General features: G+C 34.0%; 3 protein-coding genes across 4 annotated transcripts in view; 2 read left to right on the forward strand and 1 right to left on the reverse strand.

Annotated features, from left to right (window-relative positions):
• Positions 1–8,143, reverse strand: LOC144835926 (uncharacterized). Its single transcript, XM_078691055.1, has 6 exons — positions 8,006–8,143; positions 5,837–6,561; positions 4,303–4,468; positions 2,329–2,465; positions 1,569–1,710; positions 1–269 (listed from the first exon to the last, which is right to left on the reverse strand). Exons 2-6 carry the CDS (start codon positions 6,495–6,497, stop codon positions 167–169), a joined length of 1,209 nt encoding a protein of 402 aa, XP_078547181.1. The 5' UTR covers positions 6,498–6,561; positions 8,006–8,143; the 3' UTR covers positions 1–166.
• The window catches only part of LOC144835925 (uncharacterized), a 24,527-nt gene continuing 5,606 nt past the window's right edge, over positions 3,606–22,526 (forward strand). For both annotated transcript variants that reach the window (XM_078691053.1, XM_078691054.1), the window contains exons 1-2: positions 3,606–3,665; positions 21,720–21,857. In XM_078691053.1, coding sequence (XP_078547179.1) covers positions 21,743–21,857 — 115 coding nt within the window. In that variant the 5' untranslated portion in view covers positions 3,606–3,665; positions 21,720–21,742. The remainder of the gene's footprint in view (positions 3,666–21,719; positions 21,858–22,526) is intronic.
• LOC144835351 (uncharacterized) lies at positions 15,253–17,060 on the forward strand. The gene is made up of 4 exons (XM_078690437.1): positions 15,253–15,387; positions 15,825–16,026; positions 16,154–16,501; positions 16,623–17,060. Exons 1-4 carry the CDS (start codon positions 15,253–15,255, stop codon positions 17,012–17,014), a joined length of 1,077 nt encoding a protein of 358 aa, XP_078546563.1. The 3' UTR covers positions 17,015–17,060.

A 22,526-nucleotide genomic window follows, 5' to 3' on the forward strand; every position in this document is an offset into this window, starting at 1 on the left:
TTATAAAATTAATTTTTTTTAATGTTACACTATCATCTATGATTCCATCGTTAATATACTGTAGCCTACTGTCTGGTTAAATATCAAATCAAATATATCTTCATAATTGTTTAAAAATTGTTGCGGCTTACAAGACCAAATGTAACCTTACGGATGATCGCGTTTATTATTTTGAATGCATAATTACAAGTTGTTTTCCTTCAATTGTTATATCAGCAACCAGTGTTTTACTCACATCCTCTGGTGATGCTACCCAAACAAATCCATATCTATTAAACGAAAAAAGTGTATGATTACCCAAAATGCATTTGAACAGGTTAAGAGTAAACGAAAAACAAAATTTAGAACTGCAGTAGAATAATGTTGAAAATATAATTTTGTTTTGTTCAATTTTTTTGTTGAATATGCCATTTTAGTGTTGCATAGTTATTCACTTTGATCAAAAATTGGATTGAAAAAAAAATAGTTACCTGAAAAAACTGTAATTTAAATTGATAAAAATAGTCAAAATTGACTAGAAGTCAATGGGTTTTTTGGTTGAGTTTAACCGTTTCTTTTTGTCTTTTTATAAGTGAAAACATTTATTTTTAATATTTTTTTTCAAGGCAAGTGATTAACTTGATTAAAACTGCAAAATGGCCTTCATAGTATTTTTTTTATTAGTCTTCATTTGTTTAGGTTTTTGGGGGATAATACATTATTAACCGTCCTGATGCAAAATAACAAAAGAGAATGAAAACATTTCCCGAATTTAAGTTTTCACACAATTCCCAGTATTTATATATTTTTGAAACAACAAAGGTGAAACATGAAAATGTTTTACGCGGAGGCTGAATTTCACACATGGTTGATGAGAACCATAACATTAATTCCCCATGGCCTAAAATCATTAGTTACATTAGCTGCTAATGATGCACATACTGTATCAGACAAGATTGTGGTCAAACTTTAAGCCTCTGTCTTTATTTTTTTTTCAACAGGCCTCTAGTGTGATTGTAAGTTTATCAGAGAGTTTGAGTCCAATGCATGCTTGTTGTACTGACTGTGTCCTTAGGCAAGAAACCTTACTTATTTTTGACTCTCTCCACCCAGGTGTATAAATGGGTACCTGGTTTAGGAAGTATTTTTTCATGTTTGATCAAAATAACCGGGGTAATAATGTGAAACATATATTATGGAATTTGCGCTATATAAATTTATATATAAAGATATCTCTTCGAAGATCCCGCTTCGTGAATAAAAATACTGAAAAGATGAGGGCGTATCAATTTGATCTCTGGTGCGCGTGCATACAATTAAAGGACTAGTGCAGTTCCGCCGTACCACGCCAAGAGTGTTAAAGAGTTGCTTCCAATCGAGTTTGAACAATACCATGAAAGCCCCAGTGGTCTAATGGTTAAGACATCTGCATATCAAGCAGAAGGTCTGGGTTCGAATCTCAGTTGGGGACAGATTTTCTCATCTTTATTGTTTCAAATTGATATAATACATTCTATATACATAATTATTATTACCAATGCCATCTCTCAAGCTGAAACTTAAAAAATGAAAGGATGTTTTTCTTTTACCCTTTAGACCTCGTCTTTTTCTGTCCTTTCCAACTTGCTCTCTTGTACTTGACCAAGCTGATGCCCTCACCTTCAAAGGCCTCTCGTACTTCTGTCTCTGTTACCTTTGGATGCAGTCCCCCAATATACAACTTTGTTGCATCTATTTATAAAAAAAAAAATCAAATCTTATTGTAGAACCTATTTTGTTAAGGGGGGTGGGGGGGTTCAAAAAAGGTGTCCCTTGAATAGAGGTTGGTGTAATGTTAATACACCAATTTCCTCTCGATCATGTCATGGGAAAGTGACTCCTTATTATAGTGATGTCCCAAAGAATGGGGTTATACTGCTACTGTAAGATTCAAATAGTAGTTTTTAGGGGGTGGGGGGAATTTTTCGAGGGAAACATTTATTCGCGGGATGTGAGTTATTGGATGTAATATAGTAACATGTTTAATCAAATAATAATTTTAAAAATCAACAAAATTAGTATCAAGAAGTGATAAAATACAGTAAAAATTCTTTGTTCCACTACAAATAGAAAAGTAATAAAATGTTATGTGTATACGCATGTGGCGGAGTATTTATTCAAGAAAAAAAAAACCAGCTTGGGGCATTTATTTGAGGGGGGCATTTATTTGAGGGGGGAATTTATTCCAAACAATGTTCTACTGTATGGGAGGCGTTTATTCCTGGGGGTTATTCATTTATATAAAAATATACTAAAATTAATTAGTAAAAAAAACCCAATTTGATCCAAGATACAAAACACATGTCATACTTTCAATAGGATCAGCCATTCGTTGTAATGATATCGTGACCTCCGACTCCTCACCGGTCTCAGACGTCATCGTTGCGCCATCTAACTTTAGAATTTCATCTGCTACGGCTTGTGATTTGCATGTTAAGGTAGCAGACCTGAAAGTTGACCCAAAATATTATAGTACTATTACAGAAATTATAAGATCGCTGGTTTGACCTCTCCTTCATTGCTTGACCTTTGCTCCAAGGTTTTGACAATGCTGGTAGGATCCTTAATCACATAAATTGTATGAATGCTAGATGTATTATGTTTTATATCATAAAGAGAAAAGCTTTTTTTATGTCCATGTTTATTTGCCAAGATAAGCTTAGTTTGCACTTGGACGCAATGCAAGGACGCAAGCGCACACCCCAAGCAATTTGACCAATCACAACGCAATGGATCATCCGAACTGCCGTTTGTGATTGATAAACTCACTTGCATTGACCTTACGTTGCTACAAGTGGGAACAATTCTAGGGCACACAATTCTTCATGATATTCAAATCAAAGTAGAGGACTCATTTTTGCCTGCTAACCACAAGTTGGTCATGTGTTATGTATTTTGATTGTACCCAGATATAGAAAATGGGCCAATAAATAATATGCAAGATTATAGACTTTTAGTGTGAAAGGCCTACAATGCTAGTCTTAACACCAAATGCACATAGCTTAGTTGGTAGTACAAATGTATTTAAAAATATTTCATTGTGAAATTGGTAACAGCATTTGGCATACTTTTTATTATGGGACTATTTTAATTGTATGTACAGTATGTATATTTGACAGTATTATTTATATAAGTTATTATATGGTTAATATAAGCTCATTGCTGGCCTGTAGACTAAACCAAACATTCTTTCTGGTGTTTTGCTGGAGAAATTTAAATGAACCATGTTATACTGTATATATGCTATTGTGCACGTACTGAACAACAATATACGAACATTTTAGTCTTATACTTTGGCCTTGACCTCATTAATGTGACTCGCTATCACCTCATATAATAAACATGTGTAATAAAGCCCTCTATGTTTTAGAAGCAACACATTATTTTTTTCTACAGTATTTAATACTTATATTAGGTTGGGCCTAAAAGAGGAAAAAACCATCATTTTCTGCACACATTTTTTTTTATTTTTATGTTCTGAGCATGTGCAGTTTGCTTGCTCACTATCATGCATCATGCACGGATTTGAACACATGTATACAAAAGCCCTCTATAGTTTTTTGTAGACTATTGCTGTTGCTTCGAGGTGGTTTAGGCCTAGGGAAAAAATATCAACAGCTGACTGCACTTAGAAGACATTTTAAATGGTTAGTTGAATATTTAAGGAACTATTTTTACGGGGGCTAAGCTCGATATTGCACCCAGCCTAGGGTTTTTTTTCTCTGAGTATAACTTAAAACTTAGTACCCGCTCAACAAGCCTCTGGTGCCTCGTTGAAAACTTTGCGATCAACTGTTAAACCCTTTTTCCGCTCAACCTCTATTTTTTTTCTAGGGCCTACAAAAACACACCCTTTGTTTTGTTTAAGAGTTAAACGACTTTCTTAAAAAAAACTTATTCTTTAAAAATGTATTTATTTTTTGCAAAAGTTTTGTTACAAAAAAAAAATTGCTAATCATCAAACCCTCAATTTTTTTTGGTGGTAATTCTGGTCCATGAAAATGTTTTTTATCGGTAAAAAAATAAGAAAATAATATTACAGTACTACCGTCATATTTAACCGATACCAATAATATTTTATAAGGAATGTTAAATAAGAAATGTTAATGAAAAGTTGCATATATGTGCATCACACCAAACAGGTTTTTTTTTTGTTCAGTGAAGAATGTTAACCTATGTGCGTTCACAAGTTATGATTAATGTTTTCGTTTCCTTCCTGTGATGTTAACGGAGTACACAGCGCATTTTAACTACCATAAATGAAAACAATTTCAAAGCACTTACCCTTTACATACCAATTTCTTTTTCTTTTCACCCCTTGAATTCTCAAAAGTAACTGGTCTTTTCTTCAAGTTGATTTTAGGAAAAAGATTACTTTCATGAAAAAAGAAATTCAGGGCTTCCTTGTTGCAACCAGTTGGCAAGTTGCCAATGCTCAGCACGATCTGACCTGAGGTCAAAGCACATTATGAATGCATCATTCGATGTTAACATTTAATGTTAGAAACATAGGTCTATTCATGTGATAATGTATCTTGTATGAGTTAATATTATAACACCAAGGCCTACACCCAACATTTCTATATTATGGCTTTGAAATGAAGACTTGTTTAGGCTATGTTATGAATGTGCAGTATTCCACTTAGAATCTTAACATGGGGGTTATATAATGTTAGGGGGAGGGGGTTATATAAAGTTAGGGGGAGGGGGGTGATGGTACAGTAACTGTGGTTGGCCAGTTCTAAAATCTGTGTATATGGTACATCATTAGGGTGGATCAGGGCTGTAGACAGAATGTTTTTAACTTCTCACTCATGCCCTTCTCACTTAATGCACATGTAGAATAGACTGCAACAATGACCACGCCCAACTCAACACAAAGTAATTTAATATCACTATTTTTCCCCCCTTCAAATCATTCACTTTTTAAGATTGTGTTGGATAAGTAAAACACAACAATGAAGACTGCATTTAGTCCTTACTTTAAACAATTAATTATATAATTAATTCAAGATATATTATACTAGTGCATAAAACTTTAACAACCAAAATTTAAACGGAAACACAGAAACTTTTAACTGCACTATAGCAGTATCGCTTAAGTAATATTAATAAGCATTAAGCTCTGTCTACACTATCAAACTTCATGTGATGTACTAAATATGGTAGTGATGCATGTATGCTTAAATATGGTAGTTATATGACATCATCATGTCCATGTATATTATGGGCACATCACATTTTTTTGTCACATAAAGTTTGATAGTGTGGACAGCGCTTTAAACACAAGACAATGCCACGAGTCAGAAAGATTGGCCACCTGAACGTAAATCAAAATCAGAGCATTAGACTGCTTGATATCACCCTACAACAAAATATACCTGCCAACATTTTCACGCAAGATGCGCGAGATTCTTTATATAGCGCACAAAATCCTTGGAATAACCGTTAAAATGCTCCGTTAATTACCGTCCCCTTAATTTATCGTCCCGATGCAAAAACTTCCCAATTACTGCACAGTACAGAATTCTTCTAAAGCTCTGTCTACACTTACTGTACATCACTTACTGTCTACACTTATATCAAATGTGCCCACATATGGTAAGTGACGTGCCCAAATATGGTAGTGATACATATATGGACATATCCTATTTTTTGTCACATAAAGTTTGATAGTGTAGGGTATATTTAAGTTAGGTCAGTACAATAGGTGAACATCTTAAATAAAGATAAATGAGGAAACCAGTCACCTTAAGTTATGTCAAACTTGCATTTTACCCCACGCAATTCAAGTTTTATGAAAATTCTACCAACTAACCTTCTTTTTGTAATCTGTCTGAATCGTCTGTACCTCTTTCATCGTTTGAACTTTCCTCTTTTTTCGTTGTACTCACTTTTCGTTTTTTCACATCCCTCTTTTCACGTTTTTCTTCAGGTTCTACAATGCTTCCCACTTCTACTTTAACACTTCCTATTTTGTTCGGTAGTTTGCGCTTACCCCCTTCTGTCGCGTTCACATTAACAGTTTCAATTTGATTTTTCTTCTTTGAAGCTTTTGTTTTTTTCGCATTGGAGTCATCGTTTTCTTTGTTTTGCTTACGTTTTTTCGTCACGTTACTTTTTTCATTCTCAACCACATCATCTTTTTGTGACCTTTTTCTCGACTTCTCACCGACTTTTTTCTCTGTTTGTTTCTCAGTTAATTTTACAAACTGCTTTGCAGCTTCAGCCTCCTGCTTTTTTTCGTACAACTCAATGAATGACGAGGATAACGCTTGTTCTGCATTTTCGTCCGGGCATTCAAAAGCTGGATTTGGCAACTCATAATCATCATCTGACTCCTCAGCTTGCTGTTTTTTCTTCATCACTTTTTTCTTTTGCTTTAATTTAGTTGCCGATTCTGAAACTTCTTTATTTTTCTTACCACTTTTTTTGGTAGTTTTCTTTGCTGGATCTTTCCTTTCAGCTGTCTTCACCATGTTTTATGGATGTCAGAATGGTATTGTGTGTATACAGACAGTAGCTCAGGTATCAAATGAAGATCTAAATTTGATTTGTATAAAAATAAGGAGACATTCAGATAGTGATTTTTAATACAAAAGTATCTAAGCTAGAGATATGGTACTGTATCAAAGCTTCTAGCTTTTAAATGTACAGTAAATGACATAGCAACATTATTATCCATCATGTATTCTAGACGTTCCAACGCTCCTGATTTTTCTGGGAGCCTCCCGAATTTCCATCTAATCCACCGATCTCCTGAATATTATTTATAAACAAAATTTCCAGAAATATTGGTTTTGGATAAAAATTTTTGAACAAACTTTTATTGTCTGAATTGTGTTATTTCTGTATTTAATACATAATTACATCATTCTGATTAGTTGGTAGAATGTGCAACACACCTTGATTGCACGAGGTAGTTGAGTGATGAGTTTAAAACCTTTATTAGGTATTAAAACACCAACCAATCAAAGGGGGGAAAATTCAAAATCGTTCAACCGTGAGCCCTGCGGAGCAGTCGAAAGCGGAGGTTTGATTGGCTTACGATGACATCATACCACAAAATGGCCCATTGGAATTTTCCAAAATTATTTCAAAAATGGACAAAACGGATATTTTTCATGGTATCCAGGTTGTTACTATGAAATATTTGATATATATATACTCATATCGGGATAAAACATTTTTTTAGCACTTTTTAAAAATTAATATTTTTCTTAAGGTAACAATCACATGGTATGTGGAACTACTGTATATTATCTTGGTGAAGGAAGAAAAAACATTTTGTTGAGGTCATAAGAGGCTCAACTACAAAAATAAGGTTGAAAATGGTAGGTCATTCGTAGTAAACAAAAGCTAGACGATAACTAGGCTATATTTATTTATATTTTTGTTTGAGTGAAATGGAAATAAAAAATACTTGATCTTAATATAGGTAAATAAATATTCACTCAATTCAAAAGAATATTTTCATAATTAATTTATTTTCAGAATAATGCCCTAAAAAAGTGTTTACCAACAATGTATAAAAACACCGCGTCAATGACATTGCACGCATAGTAACATGCGCGCTGTTTAATTGTGGTAAACTAATAATGAAAATTAAATGGAGACCCTGCCTGGCCTGGCCCTACCCTAGGCCTACTTACCTACTGGATCATATAGTAGGTTTATACTTTTTTAGGCCTAGCCTCAGTCTAGGCCGCCTAGCTAGTAGGCTAGTACTACTACTAGTAGGCCTTAGTTAGGCTAGGACTAACTAGGCCCTAGGCTAGCTAGTAGGCTAGTATAGTAGGCCTAGGCTAGCTAGACTCTCTACTTTATTTAGGCCTAAAATTCTGTACAGATAAAATTAAATTGGTTAGGCTCCACTACACTACTCAGTTTATAAACTACAGTCAAACATTACATAACTTATAAGTATAATCAGCGAAATCTAGGCCTAGACCTACAATAAATAGAGGCTAGGCTAGGCAATACCAACCTTTTACAAAACAGTAAACACGTACGAATCTCATCTACACACACACATGCCACACTCTTCGTCGTCGCACACGTCCACGTGTGACCTCAAATGACATTCACTTAATTATTTTCTGTCCGGTATATGCAAAAAGATATGTTTTTTCCTTGAACAACAAATAATAACGTTACAATTAATATTTAATTTAAGTTAAGTAATTTCATTTACAAAACATTTCATTAATGATTTTTTTAAATTGGGCCTATATATTCATGTAAACAGTTTATCTTGAGGTTAAACGAAGGTCAATATTAAAATCTGACTTGGGATGGAGACTGGAGTTTTAGTACATGGTTTTGGATTTGTTTTGATTACTTTTACCCTTTTGAAAAAAGGTGTGTTCCTGGCTTCTTTCTGATTGCAGCGTAATTAACACTTATGAAGTGAATTATTTCTTCTGTTCTTTGTAATATTTTCACTCGCATGTTCGATTCGGTGAGGTGTTGGCCAGTCTTTTTTTGAAGAAGAGTAAAAAGGCAAGGTAGGTTAGTTAGGCCTAAATTTACTGTCTGCAGCCAGCAGTCAATATGAGCTGGACCCTTGTTGCCTTTAGCTTTTTGTATGGATCCTCTGGGTCTTGGTTGGTGTAGCAAACACAGTGCTGGTAGGTAGTGGCATACGTGTTTATCATAGTTTAATAAAATGGTTAAATGTAACTATCCATGTACGACTTGCTGTTGATTATTGATGATGATAAAGAGGAATGCCTGGCGGTGGTGTATTTCCAACAATCCAGGATTTTTTTAATAAAAAGGTCAAAGTTGCAAAAAAGGTCAGTAAAATTTAAAAACTAATTTGTCCTTTTAAGTTAAGCCTAGTGAATTGTTGTATCAATTTTTAAATTAAAACATCATTTATACATACGTCAGACAGTGTTACTCTCTTACACAACATGGCACAGTGAGTTACACTAATGTTATGCTCACACTTTAGACTTTTATTTAGCATGGCGCTTGGAGTTGTCAAATGTAAAAAAAAAAAGAATGTTCCTTTTCCAAACTGGTAAAGAAAAATAAAATTCCCCAAAAAAGACGATAATTTGTCCCCCTGGCTTAATTTTTCACTGAATCAATTATCGTCGCCAACCCAGCAATCGCAATGTGTAACGAACAGAACAACAAGAGATATTGTGTAATTATACCATTTAATATCAATTGCTTTTTCGCATCACTTTGATGGAGTTTTTTCTAGATTTTAGTGAGTTCGGTTGTTTGATAAAGAATAAAAAATTAAGATTGGCATTTTTATTATAATTATTTACAGCATTATGTTTCCTCATCTGGGGTTTCCCCATGTTCTTTAATATTTTGGATCAAGTGTATTTTGTGTACCAAAAACATGTTTAGCCTAAAAGTTTAATAAGGTCAACTCTCCCCGTTCCAGAATTCCGGAACCCTTCAGGAAAACCAGACATATATTAGGCCAGCCCAAAGGTGTTCCATATTGTGAGTTTACTACTATTATACTACTATAGTGTTAAGCTCTGTCTACACTATCAAACTTTTTGACAAAAAAAGTGTGGTGTGCCCAAATTATAAATACGGTAGGTAGTGATATTCCCAAATATGGTAGTAAGTGATATGACATCATCATGTCCATATATGGGTACATCACATTTTTTGTCCCATGTTTCATAGTGTAGATAGAGCTTTATGCATTTGTCAATTGTACAACCGACTATACGACCCCCGGGAGAGGTGCATCATGAATCAGACATTGGAATCTTCTACAAAAAGCAAAGAGTAAATTATACTTTTTTTTCAATTAAACCTAAACTACAGTTAAGTGTTTAGTTATTTAAATCAAATACATTTTTCCAGCTTTGATAAACTACCTGTCTTCATTTCTTTATAGCAAATTTCAGTAAGAAAAACTACTGATTAAAATATTTTTACAATCCTTTGCATTCACTTTTTAATTAATTTAAATTCTAATGAACCCTTTCCAAAAAGAAAAATGTTACCTTCACCAACGTTTCTCAAAATTTGTAATGAGGTACTTTTTACAATTTCTAGCAAAATGGGTACTGCATGAGAAAGTTACAGAAAGTGCTTGTAATTATACTTGTGTTATAAGCCGATGGCTTGTGGGATGGTTACATACACCAGCCTGTAAAAACTGGGTTGAATGTTCACCAAGTATTGATAAATACATTTTTGGTAAGGTGCCAATTGTCTAGTTGTATTTGATTGCATTGTTATGATCTTTTGTTACTTTCTTTATAAAAATCATAAACTCCAATTTTAAGAAGAACAATACTTATGACTAATACAAAACATTATTTTTTCCAACCGTCTTTGAAAAGAAGTACACGTTTTACAAAGGGCTTGCCTCATTTTTAAACACCGAAAGATAATGAGCTGGCCCAAAGCTCTGTCTATACTATCAAACAAAAAAGTGTGATGCCCTGGCCCAAATATGGTAGTGATAATATACACAAATGGGGTAGTGATATGACATTATTGTGTCCCCGGACATAAAGACAGAGGAACCAAGCCAGCCATAACATAGGCAAAGGTTCGAGGCTCACTCGCTCCATGGTACAGTAGAACAAGTCTTCTCGGATAAGGCCTAAACAGGAGGAAGGTCCAGTGTGTACACATTGCTTGTGTGCACTTTAAAGAACCTAGTACATCTTTCGAGACGAGTAGGAGGTTACCCTGGTGTACTAGTTCACACTCAGCCACTGTGCCGTGGACAGATGAGAGAGTGCCTTATAGTGGCTGCACTGACATGACATGACATGTTTGGTAACCTACAGAACATCCAATGTACAGTACTATAAAGAGTGCTCCCACACACAATGTGATTGGTTAGGCTAACGGTTAGTTCCGACCTAGATTACACAGTGACAGTAGTCCAGTAGTGTGAGCCAGACCTAAATCTATAAACCATGGTTCAACACTTCCAGTTTGAATCACACTGTGGTCTTAATATAAAAAAAGGGACCATTAGCAGTTTGAAAAATAAGAAATTTAAAAAAAAACAACCATACTGTAAACCAAACCTTATTGTACTTAATAAATGTAGCACTGTATCGTTTCACATGGGGTATTTAAAATATTGAGAAAAGTATTTTTGAATTTTAAGTTTATTTATTTAATTGTTTGCGTATTAAAATCATTTTTCTGTGCAGAACATTTTTTTTTAAATTTAAGTACATAATATACATTTAATAACATTTTGTGGTTAAATGTTTCAACCTCAAAGTACAGTATTTGAAACAAAACATGTAAAATCAGGCCATAAAATACTGTACAGTACACCTCTGGTTTAGCACAGTAGTTCTGGTGGTAGAACATTTAAAGTGAAATGTGGATTACTAGAAAAATATATTTTAAAATAATTTTCTAGTTAGTCTATAGTTTAGTCTTCAGTTCTCAGCCTTACTGATAGTTACTAACTAAACTAACTGGCTATATCTAGATAGTCTTACAGTAACCCAAGATAAGATTAAAGAATATGTAGGCTTAGTCTAACTACTGTAGCTAGACCTACAGTTCTGTACATGAAGCATGACTATAAATTTTGATTCTCGATAAATGTCTTAATTTTCGTAGTGCCGATTATTGTGTCATTTTTTGTAGGACCATATAGTTTTAATAAACAAATATAAAATTGCTAGAAATCTGTTCACAGGAAAAGGTGTATGAAATTTTTGGGAGTGGAATTAAATTGCCATGCCTTGGAATTGGTAGCCAAGCATTATAAAACAGCTAAAAATGTCAAGTTTAAAATACACAATATAGCTTAATTATGTTTATTCTCCATGATTATAACCTAAAATTGGAAAACTGTCTGAAACAAAACCATTAAAAAAAAGTACACATACTTTAATCGTCTCTTTGAAAATAGTCTTTTCAAATGCTCAAAGTCTCTGAAAAAAATAATTGTTTCCAAAACGATTCAAAATAAAATAAAACCATCAGTACAAAATTTTTTTTGTAGGTAAATGGTTGATGGTATGATTTTAAAAATGGATATATTATCGGTACATTTATTATGTTCGAACAAAGAACATACTCCAATTGTCTTTTAAATAGCCTGCGCATTAAAAACACATACTTTAATGTCTAATGTTAACATTTCTTTTGTTATGTAAATATTTTTTTTTCTATTGCATGACCTCACAACAATTATTCAGCTGGTAGTTGGTGGTTTACAGTATATAAGATCTTTTTTTTCACTTTTTATGTATTTTTTCGAAGTAACTATACAACTGGTTACAACTCGTCTGTATTTATAGTATGATTTTCAACGTTACACTTTACTAGACAGTAAGTTTTATGTGTTTATTGAACGTTATTTTATTGTTTTTATTGAACATCTTTTTAACCAACATAGCAAGCAATCATTACTGTAGGTAATGTAATATATAGATGTGTCTTGTTTTTAATATTTGATTGATATTTTAATTATTTTTGTAGCATGTAATGTATTGTGGAACCTACATTATATCCCCATTATTTTCAGAATTATAGCCCGATTTTAACTTACAGTAGCGTGCACCCTACTGGCTACATTTTCCATTCACAGTTAGGCTCGACAGTGGAAATGCACCCAAAAATTAAAAGATATCACTTTAGATATTTAGGGACTAACTATTATGAGGACACCTTCCGTAATTGACAAAGTGTCCCCTTAATAGAGTTGCCCTTCATTAGTGGTTCGCTATTGTGATATGTGTTCACATTGCTCCTCATTCATGTCACAGGAAAGTTTACAATTACAATAAGGGTTTATTCCAAAATAGGGGGTCTACTACATTAAGAAAACATCTCACACAAAGACTTGTAAGTAATTTAAATATGCCCACTGGATACCTGAAATTCTGTTTTGCTTTTTTCATATCCACCCTTTTTAAAACTCCTTCATTACCTGCAGTACAATCATGAAATATTACATTCAAATCGGGTTTTTTTTTGCAGGTTTTCTTTAATTTTTTATTCATGTTTTCATTATTACTATGATAATTAATGTTCTTTCTAGCACCGTGCAAGATGGTCATGATAATTGAATAAATTTTGTATTTTTTTCTTTACTTCATGTGTAATACTATAGGCCGTTTTAGCCTTGGATTTCTTTGTGTACTAAATTTAAGCAAAATCCACGACGTGATGATATAAAATTTCATTTTTTTTTTTACTAAAAAGTTGAGATAAAGTGACTTTTCAGTAAACTTTGTCTTAATTCATAAAAGTTTAAAATTATTCTATTTATAATATAATTTAAAATGACATGGATGTAATAATATTGAGGTACATTTATTGAGGCATACATGCCAACATCTGAAAATGGGAGGTGGTGTTTTTTTAATGTTAACAGCTCCCTCTATCTAGTATCGAGAGATAAGGAGTGCAGTGTGTGACGTCACAAGCAGTATCGCATGGTGGCTATGCAAGTTGAGAAAAAAATATAGAAAATTATGACTGCAGATCAATGGCTTAAATATCGTAAATTTGCATTTTTCTTATATTTTAATGCAGAAAAGCACACATATACATATGTGCTTTTCTGCATTAAAATATAAGAAAAATTCAGTTATCTTTATAATCTGGGAGAAAATGTGGAAAATCGGGAGCACAACATTAGGCCGGGAGACGAGACTAAAATATATATAAGTCTTCTCGGCCAAAACGGGAGTGTTTGCATGGTATGCGTTAGAATAAGATGGGACAAACTTTAACAGTGAAAAGATAATCTTTCGATACAATCTGCTGTAAATTGATAGTATTTCTGTCGTTTGTATAGCACAAAGAGTGAAATAAACTACTGTAAGATTCGAACCCATCTGCCTTCCTTAATGTGCATGCCATTCCATAAGACCACTGAGGCTTCTTAAAGTGATTTTTAATACTTGTAATGATTCTAAATCTATTGTACACCATTTTTTCTATTTGTAGCCTTTATATTTAACATTTCCCATGAGAATTTCTTTTATTGTCAAACCATTCTATTAAAATTACAAGACCCTGGGAGTGTGTTTTTTATTTTCGGTAATGGGACCATTTTTACACCTCGTAAAATGTCGCTGATTATAAATTCTTTCACAATGTAGATAGTATAAACTATCTGCATACTGTGAAGCCTATTCTCTTCAACACATCCCAAAAAAGAACAAATTTCTTTGAAACTGTTTATAAATGATTGTGTTGCAGTTACGTTTTACTACCACGATAAAACCGGTTCAGTCATTGATTGCCACTGACAGTTTGTGTGATCTATCATGTCATATGATTGGTCAAATTATTTGTGGTACATTTTTATGTCCTTGCCTTTATTGGGGTAATGGCTGTGAGCGCTCACTGGCTAAGCCCAAGAGCATAAGAAACCCAATGCAACTACCCAGCGTTGGAGGGCCTGTTGGGACTGCTAAACCAGGGGCCTTTGCTCCCTGCATTACGCGACTGCTTGCATACGTCCAAATAGGAACCAAGCCTTATTGTAAACTCTTCCAATACTGGACTCCCTGCTGGAAACTGGAACTCCCAATCTGGATAAGCCAGACATAGGCCAGGCCAAAAGGTTGTGCGCCGGTATTGGTACCTTGACATACTGTACATCAAATACATTGATATGTAGATAATGTGTAATGACGCATGATGCATCATATCCTTAATATCATTCTATTTAGAGTACTACCCCTTTTACACTATCACCGCAACAGCGGTGTTACCCCGCAGTTGTTAGTACACCGGGCCGTTAAAAGCCGGTGTTGTGGTTTTTATTGACTGGTGTAAATGGGAAAATCGAACCACCCCGGTGTGCTCTCCGCGGGGTGAAACGAAGCTGAATGTTTTCCGGTGTGCCTCTCCGGTGTAGTCAAGTCGACACCGGAGACACGAAAGTGTAAACGGTTTTTGCGATCCAACACCGGGTTGGTAAAGGTTATTGACATGAAAAGGTCATCTTCTATCATTAAATTTGTTATATGTTTGTGCGAAAAAAATACCTGTTTCTATATTTTGAATGTTTGCATCTTAAAATAATAATTATATTGTATTTAACATTATTTTGTTCTTGTATATATATTTTTTGAGTATTTTATGTGTTCAAAATTCATGATGTTTGTGTGTTTTTAGAATGAAACCGCGCGAAATCACCACCACACGCTCAGATCACTACCTCTCTGTCCTGAATACAATCCACACCATTCTCTCTACTGCTAGGTCTACCTCTGTCATGCAAATACAGTGAATAATCATCATATGTCTTCAAATGTTTGGACTCAAGATCAAGTTAAAATCCTCCTTACCATACGTTGTAATGAGGAAATTGTAGCTATGTTCAACGGGACAAGTAGGGATCGCCGGTGTTATGAACTGATCACTCGCAGATTAAATGTACGTTTGCCTGAGGCTAGCTAACTACTAAGGCCTAGAGTAGAGTAGTCCTAGGCCTAGCCTAGTCCTAGCTAGTAGAAACTAGGCCTAACTAAAGTTAGCCTAGGCCCTAGGGCCAGGCTATTTATTGTATAAGGAGGTACAATTTTTATTTATATTTATTTTATCTAGGCCTAGCCTATAGTATAGGCCTAGAGATAAAATAAATATAAATAAAAATGTTCTTTAATACATTAAAAATTATAAAAAAATGTGACCATAAATTCTAGCCTAGCCTAGGCCTAATTCATTTTTTATTGATAATTTATTAGGCTAAATCAGATCATCTGTTTTTATGGTCAGATCATCTGTTTGTATTGTCAGATCATTAACAATTTGCCTAAACAGGCCTATATACCACAATTAACTAAATTTCGACAATATTGTTTTTATGCCAGGAATTTGGTGTGGACAAAACGCACCAACAGGTGGTGTATAAACTAAAGGCTCTCAAAGCACACTTTTTTAAAGTAAATAACAAAAACAAGACTTCTGGAGAGAGGAGGAACACATTTTATGCATATGACCTGTGTCATGACATATGGGGCCACTCTGCACTAGCAACACCAGTCAATTTGTTCAGTTCGATTCAAAACGTTGGTAAGTTGTTGATTTCCTTTGTTGTTAAAACATTTTTCAAAATCTTTATTACATTTATATTAAATTTTTAAATTACATTTTCATTATTAAACATTACACAAACTATGTTTTTTGAAAACTTAAATAGAATCTGTCGAAAAATCTAATGGAGTCGGAGATGACCGCGCTAATGAAGAAGTAGTAGTTGGAGTAGGGAAACTAATGGTCGAGAACACAGATGAACCGAGGATAGAAGAGAACAGAGGAACTGGAGATGAAATAGTATTTGGAGATGAAATAGTACTTGGAGATGAAATAGTATTTGGAGATGAAATAGCAATCGGAGATAAAAGGGTAATCAGAGATGAAGCAGAAATCAATGATAAAAGAGTAATTGAAGTTGAAACAGTAGTTGCGGATGAAAGAGTAGTTGAAGGGGAAAGAGTAGTTGGAGAGGATAAACAAATCGAGGAGGCAAACGAGCCTCAACCTCAAGGCAAGTGTAAATAATTAACAATTATTAAATATTTTAATTTTAATAATATTGTGTTGCATCAATCACAGCATAGTTTAAACCTCAAAATATTACCGGTAGTTTTTAACATTTATTTTCACAGCACCCAAAAAAAAGCCGAAAAAAAAAAACAAATTCCAGGAGACAATGGAGGCAGTAACAGGGTCACTGAAAGATGTAATAAATACCCAAAATGCTCAGTTCGAAAAAGCTGAAGAACGGCGCATAGAGAGACAGGAACGCTCTGATGCAGAAATGATCAGGCAACACAATGCTAGTATCCAAAACATGATGTCTGCATTTCAAAACACGCAGATGCAGACAATGAGTATGTTGACGAATCTTCTTCAGACAAGAAATGGCCCACCACCAGATCAATATTACCACCCCCATCGAACAGTAGAACTTCATCCCCCATACCACTCTCCTGCATATAGTTCTGCCTCATACAGCTCACCACACAACTCAAGTAGTGATAGCTACAGTCCTATCTAAAAAAAATTTAGCTAAAGCTAAAATTTGTTGGTGAAACAGGTAGCATCAATTTAAAAATTGATGCTACCTGTTTCACAAAAAAGATGTTCGTTTTACCTAAATGTTTATAGTCATATAGTTAAAATATGATACCCATTTAAAAGTAATTTTGTACTTGAAGTATTGGTTTTGCATTTTCCAAATATAAAAAAAAATGTTTGTTTTTACCAAAAATGTTTATGGTATATACTGTAATGCTTTTCTGGGCATAGTTTTGACCTATATGAAAATCATTTCAAATCAATGTAGATATTTAATTGATGTTATGCAGAGTTTAAACTTTTAAAATATTTAAAATATTCCACTGAGTTGGAAATGTTACCTTAGTTTTTGTTTGATTTTTACGACAATAAGTTTGTCAGTATTAACTAGCAGTTACACATGTGCAAGACTTGCTGTGTAGATAGCATTATTACTATTACAAATGCAAATGTGTACATACGCTACTGTATATACTGATATGTCTTTATATTATATTGATAGTTTTTAATATATGGTAAAGTTTGAAAAGCTAATGATGTTAGCAAACTAATGTTGAGCATTAAAACAAATACTGAATAATTTATTACTGGTAATTATTTCTTTTAATATGCATACTTACTATATGTGAATACATTGTGTTTGGGTTTTTTTTTCAAAGCCTTATTAATATTTTTTTGGGAACAAAACATCTTAATATTATACTTTTACAAGATCTAATATAACTTTTTAGTGACAACAATAGCATCTGATTTAATCCACTATACAGGATTCAATGTTGTAAAGAAGCAGTAATGGCATCCCTGATAACTACTCCATTATCCAGCCTTCCAACACCATCCTGATTTTCATCTAATGGTATTATAGCAGGTTGGGCTTGCATCTCTTCATTTCTCAAATCATCCCATTCTTCATTGTATTGTTCTTTGTGTATTTCACAGAAGTTATGCAGTAAACAGCATGCTGCAATGACTTCACTAGAGAAACCCACAGTCACGTCGTTTCTTTTCATGAGCCGTCGCCATCTGCCCTTCAGTCTTCCAAATGCGTTTTCAACAAAAACTCGGGCAGAACTTAATGTTTTGTTGAAATTGCGCTGTGCTGGAGTAAGGTTTGCATTGTGTACAAATCCTTTCATCAACCAGGGTTTTAAAGGGTATGCTGGGTCTCCAATTAGGCACACTGGTATATCAATACCATTAATAATAGCATTTTTCTGTTAAAAAATCATAGCAAAATCTGTAATAATCACTCATGCAAAATTCACAATTAAGATTAGTGGAATATCTCGATATCTTACATCTCTACTGAAAAGCAAGCCATTATTTCTGTCTGCTAAAATAGGCAAATCCGAGTGTGCGAAAACCCTGGCGTCGTGTGTTCTTCCAGGCCAACCAGCATATACATCAGTGAATCTAAACATTTTAAAAACAAGTTATGAGTAAATAATGTCATTACAATTCTTTAAGTTTTGTTAAGGAAAGTGTAAAAACTTTTGCATTTCATATACAGTATTACAAAACTACAATTACCTGTATTTATGATCAACAACTGCCTGGAGAATAATGCTATACCATCCCTTTCTGTTGTGGTAGTCTGCTTTGTTATTTGATGGACCTATGATAGGTAGATGTGTCCCATCTATAGCTCCCGCACATTGGGGAAATCCTTTCCTGCTAAATCCTTCGATGACATGGTCAAGTCTGTCTCCTTAGAATTTAGAATTATTAAATTAGTAAGAAAACACTGCTAATTCTATGAACAAACATAATTTCATCTCATACAACAAACTTACCTTGTGGAAGTGATATATACCGCCGAAAGAACTGATGATTTAGCAAAGCAGACACAACTTGTCTTGTCAATACACACAGTGTTGATATTGCTATGCCAAACATGTTGGCCAAAGTTCTAAAAATTAATCAAAGTAATTAATAAATTAAAATGTATTAATTTTAATATAAATGAATAATTCGCCTTTTTACAAACCATGTTTCATTTCATTTCATTTATTTTGTCTCACATATAACAAAAAAATAACAAACAATAGAGAGAGATAGGATTCCCAAAAGCGAACTAAATCAAACTATCAAGTGGGTCAATAGCAAAACAAAATCATCCAACAAAAAAATACAAAATTACAACATTTAAAACATGTGTATCATTAGATGTTATTCAAACTATTAGGGTCCACTAATGATATAACAAATTAATACAAAAAAAAATTTTGTTCATCTTCAGGAGTGAAGATGAACATCAATATTTAATGGCAATATTTTTAAACTAGTCCATAGGCATACCCATTTTTTTTTCTATTTCCTTCAACAAAATTCATAACATAAAGATGAATTTTTTTTAATTCATATTATTTTAAGACGTTAGGCCTACATACCGATATTCTGTCGGCGTTGCCAACCACCAAATTACTATCCCAACTCTCTCTCTGTACGGAATTGCCCTGCGAAAAGTTGTATCTTGTCTCTCAACAAGAGGCCGTAGTTGTTCAGCAAGTCTATCAAATGTTGCGCGACACATTCGGAAATGTGACCGAAATGTTTCATCGCTGTAATGTTCCACATTAGCAGCCCAAAACAGGCGACCATGGGCACGGTTTTGTACCCAGATTCTGCGATCAACAAGGTTCGCTCCAAGCGTTGCGGCTGCCAAAACTTCGACGACTAGGCCCAGTTGACGTCGGTTTAGGGCTAAACGCCTTCGCCGTCTACTCCGTGAATTTGCTCTCCTTTTCCTTTGTAGATTCATTAAAAATCTAAAATTCAAGTCGTTAATTTGATATATGTATTGAAAACATAACGCTTGATAACTCAAAAGTAATGCAAGTATTACGATTTTAACCGGCTCCATTGTTATTATTCCTGTCGCGCAGACAGGAGTACAGTTTACTATTTTTACAAATGTTGATTGACAGCACCGGGGTGATGCTGTAGTGTAAATGGGAACAACCCGAGTTCATCTCGCAGTTTTTTCTGTTAGTGTAAACGAAAATAGCCTCCGAGTTAAACTCGGGTTACTCTCCCAGTTGATAGTGTAAAAGGGGTAAGACAGTAGGCTACTCTTTCTTAGGGAAGGATTTGATCAAATGTTTCTATGGCAATCGGATAAACATTCACTCTCTTAAGGGTCTTTCACACCGTTCCGGTACGGGTCCAATGCTGGCAAATCAAATTGAACGTCAATTCTTCGTTTTCACGCGGCTACTCGTATATTGATTGTCGCGTGGAGCATAGTGAAAATGAAGCATTGACGTTCGCTTTAATTTGGCCGCACCGGAACTGTGCCGGAACATGTGTGAAAGACCATTTAGGGTTTTTTCCACCTATTATTCGCAGTGTTCATGTATATTCATAATTCTTTCTTTTGTCATCCTACTTTCTGCAACAAATTCTACTCCTTTGAGTTTATTTGAAATTTATAACAACAATTCGCTCTAGTAGGAAATAATAGGGTATTAATACCTGTATCGGAAATGTATTGGATTCACATAAATAAATTAAAAAACAGGTTAAATAAAGAATTTCTGAAATTCCATTTCCATAATGACCCTTTTATTTTATACTAGAGGACAATACGAACATCTTGTTTAGTATAAACAGGCCTTTAGTACATTGCTTAAAACCTGCAGTGTTACCATTTTGGGGGAAGATCTAGAATGGAAGTGAATTTGAATTTCAGGGTACCGAGCCATAATAAATCACATGACACTGTGTGTGGATTTGTAGAAATTATGGGATGGACCTGTTCAACCTTTTGTCTGAAACATTTTAAACCGTGAACTTTCCAATACCTTGTGATTTTTTTAAGGGACTGTGCCATGCTGCTTGGGTATCATAGGTCATAGTTCATATTATTATTATAAGTAAAACTAAGTGAACATTTCTGCAGCCGTTGAACTTCAGAAAATTCCAGTGCGGCAATAGACTTAGACAAATTTAGAAAAAGTAGTCGCTATCGTTGAAAGAGGTAAAAATTCATCAAAGAAGCCGTGACGCCAGCTAAACATTTTATACCATACTGACATAAATGATAGTCTTAAGGCTTAGGCATTGCTCTGCCGAATACCAGCAAAAAATTGCTCATTAGTTCCAAGGTAGTTGACAATGACATGTTGTTTCTCCATTAACGATTCTCTAGAATTTTTGAATCCAGTATAAAAAAATGTTAACCTTCCTGAATCAGAGAATGTTAGAATAGATTAACATACAGTATGATGTACAGTAGACTTGCCCCAAGTCTGTATTTATTGTCTTTTTTATGTTAGTACACCAGTCGACGTTTTGATTTTTGTCTGAAAGTTTACAAGCTCAAGTAGGTATACGTATTAAACGCCATTAGTGCCAAAATATTATCTTTATACTAATGATAATATTAAGTCAAAACTCTGTCTGGAAAACCCAGACTAAGTACGATGTTGATATCTATTGTTTTTGTTCAAGCGGAGAAATTGGGCATCGTATGCGATGAGGGTGGTAGGGCAAGGGGGGTTTGGGTGTGTTAGTGGTAGGAGGCGGTGTGTTAGTGGTTTTGTTATGTTCAACATAGGGGAATGTACTGTAGATGGGATTACATTATACATTGTTGAAAGGGTATAAATAGTAGCAGTAACTACGTGTGAATGTGTCGAGGCTGCCCTTGCCAAAATTGATTTGATTATATTTATTTTGATCAGGTTGTATCTGACGTCCAACAGTAATGGCTCAGTCAATGCTAAACATACCCAATAGTCATCGTGGGCCAGTACCTCATGACATCCTTGGATCGGGATCTGGCGTGCATTCATCCATCGATCAAGGAGAGGACAAAATGAGTAAGTTGTATTAATATAATAATTTAAAAAATGAAAATTGTAGGTTAATAGAGTTAATAGTAAAGATGTACAGTATTGCCCTGAAAAAATCGTTTTTAAAGATTTTTTGTTGACTATTTCATTTTAATGTCATTTACAGTAATAGTTTATCCACTTTGACCAAAACTTGGATCAAAAAAAAAATAATGTAAATTACTTGAAAAAAAAGGATTTTTAAGGCAAAAAATAGTCAAATAATTTTAGGTTGAATTCAACGATTTATTTTGTCATTTTATATTATATTATATAATTTTTTACAAAGTGATTAAATTGATTAAAACTACAAATTAACATATTCAAAGTCTGTTTTGATTAATCTTCAATTTTCATGGTTTTGGGGGACAATACATCTTTATAAAATATAGTCTTTTTATTGTATTAAAGGTTTTTATATTTAACACACTTTTAATAATTGTTGGTCTTTTGATTAGAGGAATGTGGGTCATCTCATATTAAAAATATAAATGTTCTATTGCACTATTAATGACATCATCAAGAGTGCAATGTCATTACATACAGTATATAAAGTGAGAAAGGGGCTTGGCTATTGTTGACATTTGATCAACTTGTAGTGTGTGCCATCAATAATTGTTCAGCCCTTTCAAATAATTTAGGCCTTGGCCTAGCCTC

This window comes from Antedon bifida, chromosome 2 (genome assembly GCF_963402885.1).
Source record: "Antedon bifida chromosome 2, ecAntBifi1.1, whole genome shotgun sequence".
NCBI lineage: Eukaryota > Metazoa > Echinodermata > Crinoidea > Comatulida > Antedonidae > Antedon > Antedon bifida.